The 21,139-nt window shown below is 40.6% G+C and overlaps 1 protein-coding gene across 5 annotated transcripts in view; it reads left to right on the forward strand.

The window, feature by feature from the left end:
- The first annotated feature begins 523 nt into the window (after window positions 1–523).
- Window positions 524–21,139, forward strand: part of DENND4A (DENN domain containing 4A) — a 53,208-nt gene continuing 32,592 nt past the window's right edge. Inside the window, exons 1-6 of one of the 5 annotated variants that reach the window (XM_061446593.1) lie at window positions 1,245–1,400; window positions 9,829–9,915; window positions 16,064–16,393; window positions 17,002–17,251; window positions 18,837–18,906; window positions 20,430–20,599. In XM_061446593.1, coding sequence (XP_061302577.1) covers window positions 16,086–16,393; window positions 17,002–17,251; window positions 18,837–18,906; window positions 20,430–20,599 — 798 coding nt within the window. In that variant the 5' untranslated portion in view covers window positions 1,245–1,400; window positions 9,829–9,915; window positions 16,064–16,085. Of the gene's footprint in view, window positions 739–1,242; window positions 1,401–7,996; window positions 8,523–9,828; window positions 9,916–16,063; window positions 16,394–17,001; window positions 17,252–18,836; window positions 18,907–20,429; window positions 20,600–21,139 lie in introns of those variants that run through there. The other 4 variants (XM_061446597.1, XM_061446595.1, XM_061446596.1 and 1 more) reach the window with 4 other exon arrangements.

The raw sequence follows: 21,139 nt of genomic DNA on the forward strand, positions 1-21,139 counted from the left end.
GGGACCTGAAGCTCTTCCAGCTCCAGCCCCTGCCATGGGCAGGGACACCTTCCACTAGAGCAGCTTGCTCCAAGCCCCTGTGTCTAACCTGGCCTTGAACACTGCCAGGGATGGGGCAGCCACAGCTTCTCTGGGCACCCTGTGCCAGCGCCTCAGCACCCTCACAGAGAAGAGCTTCCTAATATCTCATCTAAATCTCCCCTCTTTCAGTTTACAGCCATTTCACCCCTGTCCTATCACTACCTACCCTTGTAAAAAGTCCTTCTTTTTGCTTCTGTATTCTCCGAATAGATCAGATTTGTCAGAGGGATGACCTAAACCAATACAGCAGGTTTGAACATAAACATTTGAAGTCCAAATTCAGAACTTCGTATGAATTTTCTGTCATTGTGACAAGCCACACGCGGACTCTAGAGCCAAACGGCTTGGGAAGCTTGGATTCAAAGCCAAAATTGCACGGTCGGAGCCTAAAGATCACTTCGAAAACAGGACCTTGGTTGAACCAGGACACACGGTGCTGCATGTGGAACAAGCAGAACTCATGTCGTCGCGCTCGGCAGCATCTTGACACGCGGCGCTCATCTGAGGAGATTATTTTTGTCTCGGGTTCCTTTCTAGGTCTTTGATGCAACAACCCAGCGCGGGTTGCATCAAGCCTGCAGAAAATCCCTCGCTTTCTCTTCCCTTGTTTTCCAGACAGCCGGCACCACCTCCGCGTCCTGGCGACGGGCGCCGCAGGTGAGCGAAACACGGGACTCTTTGGGCCGGAGATTAATTTATGTTTAAATTAAACGTACAGGAGGGATGTTTATGTGTGTGTTTGTGTGTGTGTGTGTGTGTGTGTCAGAGCCGAGCCCACGGTCCGAGCGTTGTATTTTAGGCTGTGTTGAGAGGGTTTCACTGAGGGTTCCCGCTCTCCCCTCACGGGTCACAGCCGCTGGCGCCCTGCCGCTCCCTGAGGGGGAAGGCGGGAAGCGGGGGCCGCCGTGTCAAAGGGAGCCCTCCGGAGCGGGCTGGGCGCCGGGGAGCTCGTCCGGGGCCGTTGGGCAGCGCGGTGTTGGCGGGCCCGCCTCAGGGGCACAGGCGGGGCAGAGCCGCGTCCCGCCGCCGAGCAGCAGGGCCCGGCGGGCGCCCTGCCCGCCGCGATCACGAGCCGGTGCCCGCCCCCCGTGACAGCCAAGATGGCGGCGGCAGGAGGCGGTGCGGAGGGGAGGGGGGATCCCGCCTGAGACGCCCACACGGCGGGGAGGCGGCGAAGGAGAGTCGGGCGCCGCGAGGATGAGATAAGGGCGCGGGGACCGAGCGTGCTTCCCCCCCTTCATCCTCCCGCTCCTCGGCGCCGGGGATAGGCGGCGCCGGCGGCCGTTCCCCGTCCCCGGGGAGCGCGGCCCCCGCCTGAGGTGAGTGCTGCGGGGCGGCGGGGGAGCCGGGCTGTCACCGCGGTGGGGCGGGCGAGGGGGGTTCACTGAGGAGATATCGCGGGGCGGGCGCTATCGCGAGCCTGGGCCGGCGAGGAAGGGGCGACCGTGCCCGTGGCGGGGCTGTCAGCGCCGGGCCGGGAGCTGCGGGACGTGCAGGGCCGGCGGTAACTTTCCGCTGGGCCGCGGTGGGAGGTGGGGGAAAACTTTCTCCGCTTCCCGGGAAGCCGCGGGCACGGCCGGCCCGGAGGAGCGCACCCCCGGCCCGTGGAGGCAGGCGGTTCTCGGGGCGGGAGCTGCCCGAGCCTCGGCTGCGCTGTGCCGCTGACCTGCCATGTTACAAAGGCAGGGCCGGGGCGTGCGGCGGGCTCGGAGGGCGGCTCGGGGGGAAGCGGGCCGAGCTGTGCCTCCCCCGGGGGAATAAACGAGCAGATTTCCATTCATCGTGCGCTGCGTCAGCCGGGATTGCACAGGTAGAACCCAGTCTTGTGCGTGTTTTCATTGCGACTTTCCCTTCGGTTACTGTGTACCTGGGTTCATGCGGCGCGCCGGCCGAGGCGGTGAAAATTAGCCCTGACATTTGTTCCGTCGTGATGTCTGCATGTAGCACAAGTTGCTGGCCAGGGAATGATAATATTTAATAACTTCTTAACCACGGTTGTTATTCTGGAGTCATTTCAAACGTGCTGCGTTTAAAACTGTGCCGCCTCCAAGAATGTTGATATGCTAAAAACGAGGTCTCAGCTTATCACAGAATCACAGAGTGGTTTGGGTTGGAAGGGACTTTAACGATCATCCAGTTCCAACCCCCTGCCATGGGCAGGGAACTTGGGGCATGGCTCTGAAGTTTAACGTTTCTGAATTAACTGAGTGGAAGTGTGGTGTTCCGCACAGCTTTTTACTTCATTTCACAATTTTTTCTCTGGAACTATTGCTCAACGAGAGGTTTCCGTAAAGAGTGTTACATTACAGTACATAATCTTTCACTTTCTGAATGATTAAACACAAATATTTAATCTTGGCAAGTGTCTGTGGCGGTTTAGGGAAACTAATTGAGTTAGTCTAGCCAAGGAAGGTCGAGGGGGGGAGTAAATGGGTTACTTCTGGTTTGTGTGTTTAGCATACAAGTCTTACTTTGTGAGTCTCCTGTTTCTCTCGTCCTTCTTTAAAGAATCATATTTAGAGTTTTGGTGAAACCCTGACTGGCTTTTAGGTAATTGAGGGGTCTGTAAGTTCATTTAAAATGAATATGAAAGTGGAACTGTGTCTCTGGTAAATGAAGTTTTCTAGGGGTAGTCATGACTTGGCATTGAAATTGTTTCATTATCAGAAAAAGAGCATTAAGAGTTCTTGCGGTTAGCTTTTGGGGAAGGGGAAAATTGCGTGGAGCCTTAAAGACAAATGAAAAAAGTTAAGTTTCTCTGCAGCCTTGTGTGATAGAGATGTTTTACTTGTTCTAGAAACGTTAGGGTCCAGTTGGATGAGGTACTTTCCTCAAGTTTATGAGCGGCTCCTCATCCTTTGGAACTGGCTTTGCTCAGTGTCCTCTTCTAAACAGTGAATTTCCTAGAAAGTAGCACAAAAAAGTAAGATCTGCTTGTGCAAGCAGTGCACCAGAAGGCACTGGGACCAGCTTTTAAAATAAGGGTTACTTTGAAATGTTTTTCCACTATTAAGGATGCTCATATGTGTGAGTTTTCATACTTTCAGTAGCAGTGTGGTTGCAGGTCTGCATTTCTGGTGAACATCTTGCTCTGTATGCTTTACTTGGATATAACACCACTATGGCCCTTAATAGTATTTCTATATGCATTAATGGCAATATTGGCAATTTTGTAGCAGTGTGGCCAGAGTTAATTATTAGTTAGTAAAAGCACAAATATTGACATAGCCTGGTGCATACTATAGGGCTCAGGTGAGCTTGGCTGATTCAGGTCAAGCGTTGGGAACAGTGTAAATAACCTGGTCCTGTTTAAGAGATGTGTTTGAAAGAGAAAGTAGCAAGGCAGGAGTAGAGCTGAGTTCATGATCTGAAGAGAATGGGGGTGTCTTGGGAAGGTTCCGAACTAATAGTAATGTTCTGTGTAACTCTTCCAAAAGTATTGGGGGCACCACTGTTCAGTCTGGCAATTTTTAATTTGCAGGGTTTTGCATTCAAGAGTTTAACTGATTTTTAAATTCCTGCTGTAGTGTGTGATAGGGAGAGGAAACTGTCTTGTGACTCTTCCATAGAGAAGATGGTATCCAGACTGAGCTGAATAATGGTAATGGGATTTGTTAATCTTGAGGTTTTAAAACTAGAAAAAGAAATTTGCAGTGTCACTTAAATATTCAACATTTCTTTTTGGTTCCCATCCTACTTCCTAGCAACTGAATTGGAGTTAATTTTGCAAGTCATAGTAGGTTGCAATGCTTTTTATAGCAGTGGCTGTAGAAACTGTTGTGCTCATGGAAAGGACATAGTACAACAGCTACTTAATAAAAAGCTTTCTCAGTCTTAAATTTCTTCTGCAATGAAGACTTGTAGGGAGTCTTCTTTCCCTTCATTGTCCTTTAGTCAACTTTGACCTTAGTTTTTAAATATGGTGTCGGCATGACCAAAAGGTTGGAGGATAAATTGTTGCACAACTCATGTTGGATTAAAAAGAAAGAAGGTCAATGTAACCTTGTTGAAACATAAGGTTTGGGGTATTTGTGATTTCCAAGTATCCTGCTGTCAGACAGAGGGTTCAGTAGCTCAGCTTTTGATGCGTCTGTAGTTGTGGATTTGAAGGTATTTGATCTGAAGATTCTTGGAAAGAACTGTGATACTTCTTAGAAGGAGGAGGAAAGGACCAAAAAAAGACACCAAAGTAATTTCTGTTTAAGTGTATTAACAAGACATGATGCAGTTTATGTGGGTTGGCATATTTCCAGTATGATTCTCTTGTTTTTAAAGTATTTTAATTGGGCTTTCCTGTGATGTAATGGTATTTCTTATTTTTTTTTTTAATGCTGACTCTCAAAAAAACCCCAAAACAAACCCAGCCAGCCTGCCCTCCCCTTCAGAGTCCCCCAAAAACCAAACCCTGTAAAGATCTAGTACCTTTGAGGAAAGTGTAGATTGAGCTTGCACAAAAAGCAAGGGTAGAGGTGTGGTTTAGAGGGCTGAGTTGTACTTCTCCCTCATCCTTCTGCTATAGACTCACTGGGTGGTCTTAGGCAAGAAGGCAGAAAAGGCCCTGCATCTTTTCCATTATATATCAATTCCATATATAAATAATCTTCGCTACTGTGAGCATAAATCATGATAGAAATGTTATGTCATACTAAAAGCAGTAAATCCTCTTGAAGCTAAGCCAGTTATGCCTTGCTCTGATTGAGGCAGGTAGGAGGAGAATATGTATAAACAGTGAATGTATCACCACTGTTCAACTATTTAAAATCAACTATTTCTAACAGTGGTAATGACCAAGTAATTACTTAAAGTGAACAAGGCTTTTTGCTATATTGCATAATAAGCTTTGGGTATTTTCTGCTATTCTTCAGTTCAGGATTAGTCTATGCCTGGTCTGGAAGCTTGGTCTGTCACTGATGTGAAAACATTCTGCTCATGTATGTACATTTATAAAGTGCCTCCACAGACTACAGAGTCAAAATTAAAACATACACTGAAGGCTACATGAGGCAGTGGTGCTGAGAGGTTAGATCTATAGCAGTTATTTTAGTAACAGTCTGTGATGCAGAAGTAGTCATTGGTACTTCCCTAAAGAGCTCAGAAACAGCACCAGAAGGAAATTGTGGAGAAGTGGAAATGAAAGACTTCAGAAAGTGATGGCCCTATTCTTTTAAATGTCATATTTTTACCTTTTCAAAGTGTACTTTCATGTCATATCTTAAATTCGGGGTTATTGTAGAGGCTGAAACAGAATGAAATAGAAATAAGCAATAACAGGTTGTGGGTGGGTATGTGCGTGAAGGAGGAACTGTGGTATAAAAATAAGATGTGAAGAGTAAGGAGGAGTGTTAGAAGTAAGTTAGTCAATGATATCCTCACTATTTAATTTTTACTGTAAATTTTCACTGTGTTAGAAATATACTTAATACTAATTAATAACATTATTTCAGTTTAGCCATCTAAAATAAAAGTGGACAAGCCAGAAGTGGGTGGTGGAAGTTGTGTATACATACATGCAAATGAAAAAGTCCCCAGGGGAACCCCCTCTTTTCATGTGCAAGCGTTATGCTAACAAGGAGAAGGGCACGGTGGGCTGGATTCTTCAGTTTTGTTTTTGTCTTGAGCTTCAGCAGAAACCTGTGGGTTAAGGAATTATTCTCAGTTGTGCAGCCAAGATCAGGAGCTGGTCCAGCTCTGGTAGCTTCCATATGTCAGCAAGTGTGTCTGTGTGAGATTGTGACTCTAAAATGACAGTGAAAAAGGCAATGCTGTCCACATACTGCAAGTGCAAAAATAATTGGGCTCAGCACAGTGCTGTCAGTCAAATCCCAGTACAGGAGCAGTATTCTAAAAAATCTTACAACCTTGTAGTTACCTTGTATGCTGAACCGTTCAGGACAGTGAAGGCTTCCTTCTGTAGAGCACCAGGGGCAAACCTGTGAGTTTTGTGAATGCTTTTCTCCTAAATCTTAGCACATAAGGTGACCCTGACTCAATAAACTCCAGCCTTTCCTTTAAGGGTATGGTTGTTTCATAATTGTGGCCCAAAAGATGGGGAAAGGTTTTTTAGCTATGTCTGCTCTGTGTTACAAAGAGGTATCTTGAACTGGCTTTGGAATCCCGAAGCCATAGTTTCCTTAAGTTATCATTGCACTTCAGCTAATTTACTGTGATATTGAGGGGATGCCTTAATGTTGCTTTGTATTGCTTTGCTAGCTAACCTGGCTGGGAAACTACCACATAATAAATGCATGTTAGTTGATAGATGTACTTGTAGCTGAACTGGTAGCAGTACACTCACAGTTGGGGTTTTTGGGGGTTTTTTGTGGGGGGGATGATGAGCATTTTGCCAACTTGGATGTAGAGATTTGCTAGATAAGGGAGGTATTAGTCAGTGTTATCTCTCCATTTAACCTTCCCAGTGTGGTGTAGCTCATGCAAACAGCAGTTACAGCCCCACAGTTGCAGTTCATGCATGTCATTCACTCAGCATATATAATTTGCAGCATGGCTGGGTCTCATTTTTTTATCTTGCCGGACATTTTTGCTGGCTAGAGAGAAAAAGAACATCAAATGTTCTAAGTCACAATTAAAGTGTATTTTTAAATGCAGCAAAAAAGATGTTAGAAACAATTCCCACTTCTCATTCCATCCACCATGCCATAAATTCAAAGTTTTAAGAAGGGCTTCAAAACTAAACTAGGTGGTCCTGCGTGTCCAAATACAGTGGAGTAAAAGCAGGATACTTCTGTCACTCTTAGCTAATGCAGTTTGACATTTTCAGTGACAGATTTTGGGTTTGACGCTCACTATTGGAAGATTTGCTGCTTTCATTTGCCTTTGTCTACAGTGCCAAGGAAAATGGAATGTTCTGTTTGGGGGACTTCTTTTAAAAAGTTGCTGTATAATAAGTAGTTACAAAAAATGTGGACTAGCTGTCCTCCTGAACAGTGTTTTGGATGGAGTAATATTTACATTTTATAGTGCTTACCTTGGCTTCCCTCCCCCTCATTTGGTATAAATTGTTTTCTGCATCCCTCCCTACAGACACAGTTGTACTTCAGAAATTGTTTCCATCCTTCGCTTGTGCTTTTTGGCCATGAATACTGTAATCTAGAAGGAAAAGTGGAAGCTTTAAAACTGTCTTTGTTAAGATTTGTCTCTGTCATGATTCTCATGGGATATTTAACATTTCTTTCTTGAGTTTTTGTAGGCAGGATTAAATACTGTGGGATTTTGCTGTGGCACAGCTGTAGTGGATGCCTAAGCCTGTGCCTTGTTAGACCCCCTAGTAAATGCTTAAATTTTATTGAGGCTAAAAAGAGCAACAAAGAACAGAACAAACAAATAGAAGACTTGGTGAGTGATGGTGGAAAGTACAGAAGATGTAGAAAATGCCTGGTCTTTCCCTCAGGGTGAAGTCTGTTCCTTCCTGCCTTCGTCCTGCCAGTTATTCTCTCTAAGCTTTGATAGTCTGATGGCCAGTTCTTCCTCACTGACCACAGCAATTCCAGTGGATCTAGATTAGCCTCTGAATTTAAGACTAATTTTTCTTTCTTCCTAGCCATTGCTGAACAAATCTGCTTGTTCCTCAGTCCTTGGCCTGTATTCCTATTTTCTGGTCCCAAAACCATGTTCTGTGCTTGTCCTCTTATCCAGCACTTTTCTGTTTCCTGGACACCTCTTAGAGATCCTTTGTTGTTAACTTTTTGAGCTCTCTTGATTATCTCCTCAGCTGTTTGAATCAGAGTGTGTTAACCATGAGTTAGTAGAGATGGTTGTGAATGGGCCCATGAAATACTTGACAGTGATTCCAGCCCAGTGATGCAGGGGCAGAACAACGTGGGTTTCTCTTGTTTGGGGTGTTCTTAATATGCCACTATGTTTCTTCGCACTAGAATTACTGTTGATGCAGCACCAATGGGAGCTTAGTAGGCGCTAGTGGCTTCTTACTGATCACTGTGTTGTCTAATGTTATTGAGTGCAGATGTATGCAACAACAGGGTCTAAAAAGCAGCACAGCTGATCACTTTAGCCCTGTCTGTTAGCAACTTTCTGTGTTGCTGTCCTTTGTTTAACAGTAGGAAATGTGAAGAAAAAGTGTAGGCAACGTCCCTCTGAAAAATGCAAGTGCTCTGAGAAGTTCTGTTTTTATTGGGGTAATAATGCAGGTCCTTTGCACCTTGTTTCTTGAAAAAGTAGGTCTTTTATTTGGTTCGGGACAGTAAACTAGTTGTAGATATGATCTACATATGCTGCAAGTACACAGGCATCAGTTCTCACTGTGTTCCTTGTGATGCCTAAATACGTGCTTTTATTTTTCTTTCCTTTAACTCTCCTCATTGGCTTTCCAGATGGCTGACTGGGAAATATGTTTTTTGAAGTGTCCATGGGGAAATTATTCATGTTAATGCTGCTCATTTCCTACACATTTTACAGCTCTGCAGGTGATTCCTAAAATTACAATTTCTGACACTCCTTGAAACTTTACATTACAGATTTGGGTTGTTAGACAAAAATACGTATTGCTACTGCTCCATGCTCTCATGGCAGTCTCGTGTAAAAATGTTCAAAGTCACTTACTGTGAAGGGTAGCTGATTTCAACTGGTACTAGTCCTGTATTCTGTGTGTAAAGAACCAGTACCAATGCTGTATGGATTAGAAAGATGCATTAGGGGCTAGATTTGCTCTCCAGGCTGTCACCCCCCCACTCCTTGCTGTAGGAGTAGTGTTGACAGTGCTGATTGCTTCTGCATGATCTGAAATCAGTTACTGGGGTTATGAACAGAATCTTGAAGTTCTGATAATCTAGTGTAGGGGGTTCCCCCCCCCCCCCCCCCCCCCCCGAGATGTTTCTTCACAGCCTTGCTTATGTTACACATTGTTTTCTGAAGTCTTCTCACAATAAGCTTCAGAGAGTGTCCTCCAAGTCTTAGGAGATGGAAGCCTCCTTGAGACAAGGCTTATTTTTGACTACACCTTCCTGGTGCTAATGAGTCATTCAGGGAGATGCAAGTCTGAGACTGTCTCCAGTGAGGTATTCTCAGGCCTGTAGTGGAGAGCTGTTGCTTCAAGATGCTTAAGTGTAGGACAGACCTTGCACGTACCTCAGTATAAAACACAAGTTCAAGCTGTCTGTGGTCATACCAATGTTTAAAAGTGGTCATAGTAGTGTTTACCACATCTGAAGAAAACCAGTGAATTATGGCAATAAATGGCAGGAGGACTGTCACACCAGCTGCAAGAATGGGGAGTTGGAATGAGGTGGCTAGATGGAAAAGTACATGCGTATTGCTGGTTTTGGAGTAACAAGGAGCTGCTTAAGTATCAATATCTTGCAAAGAGGAACAATGTTTTGAAGTAGACTTGGAAAGGTTATTGAGCTAGAAGAGCACTTTCAGAGCTGGCTAATGCTTGTAGATAGGCATGGGAGGTATTTATCATCAGAAAACAGTGGAAGAGTTGAAATAATTTGAAGTGGCTGCCTCAACCGTTTATTTTCTTTCTTGATGCACTAAATGTTCTTCATGTTCTTAGTATATCAATGCAGAATAGAACTCGATGTTTTGTTTCTTAATTTTAAAATCTGGTTTCATGTACTTTTTTAATGCTTAAGTGACATGTAATGTTGCCTTGGCAAGCGAGTCCCACAGGGATTCACAGTGTTCACTTAATGTGAGTGGAGCGAGCTGCAAGTGTAACTTTCAACAAATGTGTACATTGTTCAATCTTTGTTTTTACTGTTTCTGTAGGGAATGAAACTTTAACAGGAAGTCTGTGTTAAAAGCCTGGCTGACAGCAAGAGAGGCAAACGGTAGAAGCAATGCCCTGATGAAAAGGTAGGGAGCAGATCGGTAGAGTTTTCAAGAGGCTTGTGTTCTGGCTTGGGAGAATTCCCATGATATTTGAGGTGATTCTGCTTTGTTCCCGGGATTGTTTGTTACTAAAGGAAACACAGGGGGAAAAGGCTCCTCTGTCATTATGCCAGGCAAGTTTGGAAGCACAAGGATGAGGTGACGTTTTTTCCCTGTGTAGCTGCAGTTATTCTCATTTTCTCAGACTGTTAAGCTCTCATGTGATTTGTGCAGTGTCGTGTCTGAGAAATGGTTCTGGGTAGCTATAGCAGAGCTGACTGATCCAGTTAACTTCATTTTGCTCTTGCATGACTAGTTGCCACATTTCTGTGTGTTGGCAGCATATTTGAATGGGATAATACAGTAACAGACACAGGAGACTGAAACTCTAGGGACTGTCAGAACTTTACTGGCAATTTTTATAAACTGGTCACTGCTTTGTGTGTTCGACTGCTTTTCATGTGCCTTCAAAGGAAGGAAGTACTTGGAATGTGTTTATGTGATGAATGCTTAAAAAAATAAATCACCATTTATAATAAAGCTTTGAACTCTTAAAAAAAAGTGTTGCAGAGCCCCTGTGTTGGTTTCCAACCTACACTGGGAGAGCTTAGTTCCTTGTTTACAGACACATCTCTTTGGAGTCAGGCTAACAAAGTAGACTGTCATCTGCTTTAGACAGCATAAAGACCTAATAAGAAACTCAAATTAATAAGTGATTTAATATTCTCAAAGAAAAATGGAGGCAGGAATGGGAACTAAGACAAGATTAAAAGATTAGAAGGTGGTGGTTGTTTCTGTGTCTGCCAGAAACCTGGTGAAAAGGTTGTTACGGAGTTGGATGGTCCTTACCACTGTCTTCTGTAGATCACAAACCTCTTGCACATGCAAAAAGCACAGAAGTAAATCCTTTTTGCTGTCTAGGAAAGCTGGCTTCTGGGAAGAAGCTGGCACTGCTAGAGCTGTTCTGGTCTGCAGCCCACTTACAAGATACCTCTATATAGTCTGTGGGTAGGAGCAAGCTGTATGTGTTATATCAGTACTTTTTTTCCTTGGAAATGGTATAGTGCATCTATAGTAAACTCTGTACTTCTGAGTTACTGCTGCACAGATGGAATATGTGGCACATCTGCATTAGTTCTGGTCATGTGATGAGGAAAAAGCCGATGTGTCCATCCCTCTTACAGTGTTTGAATGAAAAATGTGATCTGTTCCGAAAGCTTGGACGCTGATTGAGTTGTCTGAAAATACGTGAGCAGGTATAAAATCATGCCTTTCTATGTGACAGTTGTAGATAGCTTATGGCAAATAAATAAAAAATTGGAAGCAGAATAGGTTACCCTATATGCTCTGCTTTCTGAATTCAGATCTGAGTCACACGAGCATTTTATCACCAAAGGGTCAGCCACAGGGAGCTCCTGCAGACCTGATCATCTTTCTTGTAATAGCAGCTTGGGTTGCACTTTGCAGCAGTTTGGTTCTCTTTTAACACTGGCACTAGACCTACAGTGTTAGATCACAGAACTTGTTTTTCAGATTAATCTCTCTTACCCAGTTGCTAAAATGCCAGCACCTATGAATTGCAACAGTGAAAAGAGAGAAAACTAGTACTTCAAATTTGCAAAATGGTTATGAAGCAATATGATGCTATTAAAAAATTACATCGGATAAGCAATCAAACTGAGCTTACCCTTTGTTGGTCAGCAGAGTAATCAAGCTGGATAGTTCGTGGATCTACGGCAGGATTATCTGGTTGTTTCCCCTGTTCCCATATGTTTAGAAATCCCAAAAGCCCGGTGTTCTCCCACATTTACATAGGTATGATCTGCTAAGTCTGTGTATGTTAACAGTGTATGTTACAGTGTATGTTACTGTATATGTTGTCTTACAAGTCAGTTTACTATTCAGAAGGATATTTTGTTTCTTGCTGATGTTTATGGTATTTAAGCTCTAGTGGTATTAATTATATACAGTCCATTAAAAGTTATTATCATGAGATGGCTCAAAGACCATATATTGCACTTACTTCCAGAGGCTTTTGTAAAAAGTTATGATTGTGATGCCATAGTGTTGTCTTCAAAGCACAGCCTTTTGTCCCCAGATGACTGATTCGTAGAGAAGCAATAGTAGCTGAGTCTCACTGTGACACTGTTAATGTTGTTGAATTTCACCTGGGACCTGCTGCTTCAAGCAACAGGGTTGTGCAGTGTGACTTTGTGTTGTGTATTTTGTTTTGGGTTTAGCTTTATTTCCTGGAAGTTGACTTGCAGTACTGTGTGATACACATAATCACAATGTGCTTTGGAATACCTTCATGGTAGCAGCTTCTACAGAAACTATTCAGGCTTGTCTGAATTTCAGTTTATGTGAATTGCTTTTCACAGAGTGATTGTCACTGAATTAGTTCACATTATACACCTTTTTACTGGGGTCTGTTAACATAAAATTTGCATAAATCTGCTCTCACCGTAAACGGATGTTGAAAACTCAGTACCACACTAGCTCTAGTAAAGTCTTAAGTTAGCTTGAATAAAATACCATTGAACTATTTGATATCTTATGCATTTTATTGCATTTTTTGCTGCAAGCCTTTATATCTGAACGCAAAGATCATAGAATCATCATAGGTCATGGAATGGTTTGTGTTGGAAGGGACCTTAAAGCTCATCCACTTTCAACCTCTTGCTGCAGGCAGGGACACCTTCTGCTAGAGCAGGTTGTTCCAAGCCCCGCCCAACCTGGCCTTGAACATTGAACACTGCTGGGGATGGGGCACATATGAATGATGCATCATCAGCTTCCCTCCTCCTTCTGTAAAATCTGCTTAAAATTATGACAGATTTGCTGACTTCTGTATGACTTGCTGTAACCTTAGGAAGCAAATTTGTATGATAGCAGCTGTTTGTACGTAGGGGATTCTAATTTTACCTGGCTCTAAATGAGGAGAGCTTGTCCCAGTTTTACTTGAAAGTGCTTTTGGGGATAAATGAATGTTTGAATTTAAGAATTTTTGTATAAACTTAATATGAAATAAATAATAGGCTTGTGAGATAGGTATGATTCTGCAGTATAATGTGTATATGTCTTTCTGTTTAGTTGTGATGCTGTCTTGGCTAATTAAACTGGAATGGTGTGCTGCTAATACACTGATGGTATAAGCCTTGCAATTTTAAGAGTCATAGTTTGTATAACTTTTGATTACTAAACCAGTTTTCAATTAAAAAGGCATTGTCGAGCACTCCAGACACTGGTGTAGCTTTGCAAAATAATGCTAATGAGAGCAGGAACAAAACAAGACTTTGTTTTTCCAACTCATCATCTTTAAAGCAATGTTCAGTTTTGTGGTGCTTCTGCTGCTTTGTGATTGTGGGGCATTTTTCATACACAAGCATGCAAGACTTGCCAGCTTTCAGTTTACCCTCTGTCTTTTGATAGAGAACTCTCTCACCAGAGTTCACAATGGTGTAAGCATTGAGTTTAAGTTGGTTGGTTGGTAGATTTTACTTAGCGAGCCCTGCCTTCCCCAGCAGTTCTTGAGGAGTACTTCTAAGAAGTCTTTGACCATAGCTCTTTCCTGATCATTGTTATGAAGCATTATTATTTTTTCTTTCTACATTTCTTGATGCATTTTTGAATGATGCTTTTAAAAAGCAACTGCTTATGCTCTGATGTGTTTTAAATGTTTTTAACTAAAGAGCAAATGCTTGCCAGTGTATTGTAGCTTTAAAAAAAGCTATTACAGCTTATCCAGTGAGTGCTGGTTGATAAAGACAGAATCTTTTCATCCCAGTTAAAATGTAGTATAACATAGTTAAGTCTTACAGAGAATTGTTAATGTTATAAAATATTCAGAACTCCAGTCGTGGTAGCTAAAAGATGTTTGTGTTTGGTCTTCTGCCTGAGTTTAAAGATGCTTTATGAAGCTTCTTTATCTCCCCATGCATTTGTTGTTTGCTGAAGCCAAATGTACAGTCAGATAATGGGCAGCATATGCAGTGGTTGAGTATGTGTCTTCGGATATATCGCTCAAGGAGAAGTTTTGAGTTTGTAGTTATTGATCTCATATACTGCTGAGTAACGTATTCCAGATGGCTTTAAAATAACTGATTTTAGGTTAAATACAGCTTAGTTTTGTAACTACATACTCTCTTCTCTCAGAAAACAAGCTGAACTGTTGTTTCCAAACTGGCATAATACTGTATCTTGATGGCTGGTTCCCAGTAATCATGTGGTCGGAAGTGTCCCATATTACTTATTGACCATACAGAAAGCAAAGAAGGTTGGATAATTTAGGGTTTTTTTAGTTGTTTTTTTTTTCTTGGTGTTTTCTTGAGTAATGCAAGTAACCTTAAAATTAAAACTGTTACTTGTTTCCTTGTGGCTTTAGAAGTCACCGGTCAGGTCAGTTACTGCAACAAAATAACAAGCAACCTATGAAATAAGAACAGGGAGATGGAATTACCTTTCTTGCGCTGGTGGATGAGGTTGATAGTGGTGGTCAGGCACACGCTTACATTGTTCCTTCTGGAGCAGGGACTGGTGCTGGAAATCTGAGGTCAGCTTCCAACAACTTTAATCGGTTTGATTAAATGCACTGTATCAACTTACAACTTAGTATTTCTCAGTGAGCAATGTCCAAATTTATTTTGCTTGTTCTAATGAAAATTTGTTGGTAAAATCCTGAACTCATGATGGTATTGGAGGAAAAAAATAAAGGGAGATAAAGCAACTAGAATAAAGGTGGCCTGAAGACTGAAGTCTTGTACCAACCATTCAAACTGTTCTGAATTGTGTTGTTTCTGAATGTTAGCAAGCTCTGGAGAGTGTTGCAACAATTTCTCATGCAATAAAATTTTACACCCAAACAAAATTAATTGAACAAAAGGAGTTTTAAATATCTTGTCTGGCTTAAAAAGTCTGGAACTTGATGACAGTAAACTTCCTGAAGCTACTTTACTGAGGTTCCAGCACATATGGGTGACTTAGATAAATGTTTTTAGCTCATTGCTCAATATTCCGTGAAAGAGCGGGAAGTATTTTCTTTCCTTGCAAAATCAAGCTGTTAAATAAGAAAATAAGACATGGGATTTAAGTGGCTTGCAATAGTATTGAAGCATCTGAAAAAAAGGAAACTCAGTCTCCTGCTATGTGTTGCACATATTCTTTGCAAGGCCATCTTTTCATTCTATACATATTATTTTGTCCTGTGCTGAAGGTAATTTACAACGTTGATAAGCAAACATTGCAAAAAGAGCCCCAAAACAACTATACAGAAAGAATTATATATAAGGATATTTTTTCTAATCAATATGTTCCAGGAAGAACGTAATTTCCCCACATAATTTGACTGGAACAGCAGGACTGTGTTGCTTCTTATTATGAAAAGCGTCATGTGGTCTTGAATGTTTTTGTTTCACAGTGGTCTGTAGTCCATTGAAGTTGACTTGCTTTAAAGGTTTGGGATAAAAGCTGGTATGTAGCTGGATGTGGATAGGTTCATATCAGGGATCTGGGCCGCCATATGCTATAAACCAATGTTACATCAACTTTAAGCCTGCAAAAATACTCCAAGATCTGACCTTGGTATCTGATGTAAAATCTTATGGGGTGCGATAGCTGCAAATGTTTATCTTTAGAATAATCAAGACAGCCTTTGCATATATGTTTAATATTCAGGAAGTGAATTAGTTGCACATCATGCTTTAGAAGATCCATTGTCATGGTGAACACAGTGTGGTAATGGGTGATATGCAAAATACATAAGAACTTTTTTGGCTCAGTCCGATTGCTCACCAGTAGTGAACTACTTGTGAAACTTTGGATAGCATTTTGCTGTTACTGTTCCTGTTGGTTCAGTTACTCTGGTGTGTAAGTTAACAAAAAGAGGCCACTCGGGTTTTCCATTCCAAGATTTAACAATTAACTCATGATTGTGGTTCAGAATTCCAGATTGGAGAGAGGTTGTGGTTACAGATGAAAACCGTTACATGATCTGATGATGGATCTCTCTATTTCTTTTGTATTCTTCTACTGTGTTTTCATTTACTGCATTTTTTTTAAGGTAAATATAATTCTATTATTTCTGGTATCTTACAATTGCCTTTAAACATACTGATACTTATTTCTTTCTTACCAGTTAGAGCATCTTGTAATGGAAGATGGAAGACAAAGGGGCTCGTGTTGCCGACTACTTTGTTGTCGCAGGACTAACAGATATTTCCAAACCACTAGAGGAAGAAATCCACTTCAATGATGCTTGCCATAAGATCGCTAAACCAAAAGAACCTATTACAGATGTAACAGTACTTAATAAATCTCTGGGGGAGGAAGTTCCTCAGGGGTATAAATGTATAGATGTTACTCCCTCAGGACTGTCTGCAGATCTCAATAATGGCAGTCTTGTAGGACCGCAAATGTACCTTTGTTATCGCCGAGGAAGGGATAAGCCCCCGCTTACTGATTTGGGGTGAGTGGGTTTCTGTTCCAGTATGTGATTTTGGCAGTTTAATTTGCCTAATGAGCAAATAAAGTAGATTTATTGAAATACTATACTTTTCTAGTGTAAGGCAAAACTCTGAACAGGAAGATACTTGATGACTTGAGCGTTAAGCAGTATGGTAGGAAAAATGCCTGCTGAATGGATTTTAATGACAACTGTAATCCTTTGCATTTTGGAGTTTTCAAAGCCAATTATAATTTCCAGTGTATATATTTGGGTTGAGATTAAGATGCTTAACCTAGTTAATTCAGATTGAAAAGAGATGAGTTGTATGGTGGTTCTAGGATCAGACAATGAATCTTTAATAGAATAGAAAATAACACTATCTTGCAGTAAACAAAACACCTTAAAGTGATTATACATGAGGAAGCTAGTGTATTTTATTGACATGAAGCTTTTCTGTAAGCAGCTTGGTATAGTTTGACCTGAAGTCTATAAACGTGTTTTGATCAGAGATGAGACAAGAGCTGCTGTTAAATTAGTACAATTTAGTTATAGTTCTTAGTATAATATTAGTATTCAAAGTGTTTAAAGAAGATGTACCTTCTAACTTTTGTTCATCCTGTTTCAACTAGGGTTTTATATGATGGGAAAGAAAGAGTAAAGCAAGGCTGTAAAATAATTCAAACCACTCCCTATGGTCGGCCTGCTAACATCAGTGGCAGTACCTCATCACAGCGAGTGTACATCACTTACCGAAGAGCATCTGAAAACATGACACTGAACACGCTGGCTGTTACGGATATATGTATAATCATACCAAGTAAAGGAGAAACCCCTCCACACACATTCTGCAAGGTTGACAAGAATCTTAATAATAGCATGGTAAGATTCAAAATCTAGATTTTTGAACACTTGATACTCAGTGGTGTAATGCATGTGGAGTATTTGTGACAGTTCTTAGAGTGACAAATTTTGATAAGCACTTTCCAAAGAGAAATCAAATCTTGGAAGAGTTGGAGGATTACATTTCTTTGTTCCTGCTTGGAACAGAGTCTTTTTGGAGGTCTTGGAGCAAATAAATCTTTTTAGTGCTGATTTGGAAATGCTGACTTCAGCAGTTTTGGATTAGTTCTTAAGAACCTGTTGTGTCATCATGTGTATAACTGGAGGTTTTAAAGATGTCTGTTTCTGACACTGATATTTACTGGTGTGATGGGAATCCTGTATCTTAACAACTGGCTTCTGGTTTGTTTTTAAAGTTTCCTGTTACCTCCACTGCTATTTTATAAATGTCAGTCTCCTCAGCAGTTTCACAAACTTTTCTTTTCTGAAGAAAGTTACGTGTGAGCAATGTTTGATGCTGTTGACTAAGCCTTTTTAAACGTTTAATATGGTTCCAGAGCTGGACCTGCTATAATACACAGGTGTCACAGCACTTTGTATTGCAGAACTTAGTATTTAGGGGTCTCCTGGTCAAATCTGCAGTCCTGTATGCTGGCTCTTGTATGTTCCTCAAAAGTCAGCACACTGATGAGGTTGCTGACCACATGTGCAAGTGGTGTCATGCAAAACAGATCATGGAAATAGATCTGTACTTGTTTTTACATAAATGCCTGTAGATTAACAAATGGATTTTTCAGTTCTACCAGTCCCTTATTGACTGGGTTATGGTAGTGCTGTCTAGTGGAAATTGTTCTATCTTTCTTTCATCTATAAAAGCTTTGTGTGCCCTTAAAGGGTGCTGGTCTTCTCTGTGGCTTTCCATGTTCTTTATTCATGTCCAGAAATTGAGAACTTCAAAAGTATTTTAAAATATTAACCATGCCAGAAAGAGAATTGTTCAGAAGCTGCAAGAACTCTGATGTGCTGCAGCGTTTCACAGACTCTGAAATCAGAGATGGAATAAGGAATTGGGTTTAAAGATTAGTGTGGTTAAAATAAAAATGTAGACATAAAAGAATTAAGTATTAAAGTAATAGAAATGCAGTTAATAACAGAAACATTGCACCCTGTGTGTGTGTGTATATACATAAATGCATGCATGGACGTATGTATAGTTGTCCATATACACACTTAATCCAGATGTTCAACAAAATGGAGAAAGGTTTAAATATTTATATGGATTAAAATTGTACTTAGAATTCTGTAGCTGTGTTAACAAATGTTTTGGCGAAGAATTTACAGATGTCATACTTCAGTCCATAAGCCAGTTGCTGTTTGTAGACATATGCCATGGGTTGGTTAGCTTGGAGCTAACAAGCTGCTTTCCTTTCAGTTACATGGTTGTGGTGTTGTCAGAAAGGATAGAGTAGCCAGTCAAAAATTTCTGTATCTTAATGTTGTATGGTTTTGTGTGTAAATTATGGTTCTCTGTAAACAAGGAAGAGGAGGTTTTTCTTCACTCTCTTCTGTTACATCCTTTTGTTATATTTTATCATGTAATCCAGTAATTTCTTTTGTTTTACAGTGGGGCTCAGCGGTGTATTTATGTTATAAAAAGTCTGTGGCAAAAACCAACACCATATCATATAAAGCTGGTATGTAACTACTATTTAGCTTTTTTAATCCTCAAGTCAGGGTGTACAGACTTGGTTTTTAGTGCAACAGGTATTTTTATGAAGGATTATTTGACAAAGACACTGTTTTACCAGTATCCAAAAAAAGGCTCTTCCCCCAAAGAATTCTTTTAAAAGAGTGTACTAAACAGTTTGGTTTAAAATTTGATTATAATCAAATAATCAAAGCTCAGTTGTGTTTTGATAGGTTTCACAAACCTGTGTGTGTCCCACCTCTGGTTTTTTGTTGCTGATAACTCTTAAGGATCTGTGTGTGTGTGTGTATGCAGAAGAAAATACTGCAAAAAATGGTGCATTTTTGTGATCAAAATATTCCTTAAAATGAAGGATACTGCAGACTTCCACACTGCCCTGCACACCAGTGGCACTGAGCTCTTAAAGTATTTTTGGATTGTCTATCATCTTTATTTCATTGTTTTATTTATAAGTCAGAATTAGATTTGCTATGGCTGTGCTGAAATGTGTTGTGCCCTGATTTTGTTTGAGTGCAAGTCATTAGCATGATTCAGACTTAAGCATTAATTTACTTCTATCCCTTTGAGATGCTGCTGTCTGTAGACAACAGTAGTTTAGGACTAACTAAAAGGTGGAAGATAAATCTGTAAATACATAGAAATTTGAACAGGCCCCACACCTGGTAGTAGCTTGCACAAAAGTTTGCTTCTTGAGGGTGGGAAAAGACCACTGCCCTTCTTGTTTACTGTTTTTTGTTGCTCATTAATATTTCATTGTATATTAGCAAAGAAGGACTGTGTGCTCTAATGCAGAGAAATCCTAAATCCCTTCCCACAATATTTGCTCTCAGTTTTGAGTCCCCTGGGTTGGCAACAGGAAAGGCTAGGTTGCTGCAGCCCTGTGATGTAATTGAAGACCTGTATGCTAAGAGCCTCTTCAGAACTTTGTGTTTTACAGCTATGTTTAAAATGAAGTCTAAACACATTAGTCTGATAGCACATTGGCTGAATCCTCTGTTGAAGTGGATCAATATAATTAATTGGCTTGATTCTATTGATACTAAAAATAATAATCTGATATCGAACATCAGATTTTTCAGGAGACTTTTGTTGGCAGGAACTACGTGCATTCATAACTGAAGGTAACAGTTTTATTTCTCAATTATCCAGGTTACCAGCTTTTAAATTGAATTTTAAATCTTTACTCATATCAGTGATTCATGTGAATTATTATAAGAGCTGAGGTGCACACAACCTGCAAACAGAAAGATAAATTAGTTATGAAGAGTTCCTAGAATAGAAAGTGGGACTTCAGTCCAATATTTTAGTCAGGTGATTTCTCCTTAGGTGTTGGAAGCTTGCTGCCCCTTTCCAGCTATTTGCTATGCCTGATTAGTTACTGCTTTACTGATCTTCTGAAGTTAGTGTATGCTCATATATATTTCTGGGCATTTTTTTATGGAATGAGCTATTACAAATACATTTCTGCTATTCCTTACATAACTGCCTCTTTACAAATTGCCTTTATAGGATTAATATGTAGATATCCTGAAGAAGATTATGAATCATTCCCATTACCAGAATCCGTGCCTCTTTTTTGTCTGCCTATGGGTGCAACGATTGAATGTTGGCCATCTAACAGTAAATACCCTCTCCCAGTTTTTTCTACGTTTGTACTAACTGGAGCTTCTGCAGAAAAGGTACTTTGAAAGTTTAGAAAATAATAATTGTTAATAATTTCAGTTGAAAATTTAGTTGTTTATCTATTCAGGATGATGATAATGCATATTTTTATAGGCAAATTGAATCTATTTGTTTAAGCTAAAATTCTCAGAGCCTGATTTAAAGAGTGACTTGTATTTATTTCACTGCCGGACTGTTGGTCATATAAACCTGTACTCCTTTTGCTTTCCAATCATGTTGGCCTTTGAAACTAGAGAGCTATAAAAATTCTGACTGCATCTACATGCAAGTATACTATTTTTATTGCAAGCATGGAAACAACCTTGCATGTATTTACTTGTTCGAAAAAGCAGATTGGATGTCAGAATAATACTGCTTTGAGTTGTGTATAAAGGAGTCCTAAAATAGCTTTAAAGGCAATTGTAGTGGTACTCTCTATAATCATTCTTTTTCTCTCACTTAAATTGTTTTGTAAATTACTCTTCCTCATATGACATTAAGTGTTTTAAATAAATAACAGACAGTCTGGATTTTCACAGCCATACGAATATTCCGGA

The sequence above is a fragment of the Pezoporus flaviventris genome, unplaced genomic scaffold (genome assembly GCF_033815535.1).
Source record: "Pezoporus flaviventris isolate CSIRO_AGI_PZ_B2104156 unplaced genomic scaffold, CSIRO_AGI_Pfla_v1 ptg000006l, whole genome shotgun sequence".
NCBI lineage: Eukaryota > Metazoa > Chordata > Aves > Psittaciformes > Psittacidae > Pezoporus > Pezoporus flaviventris.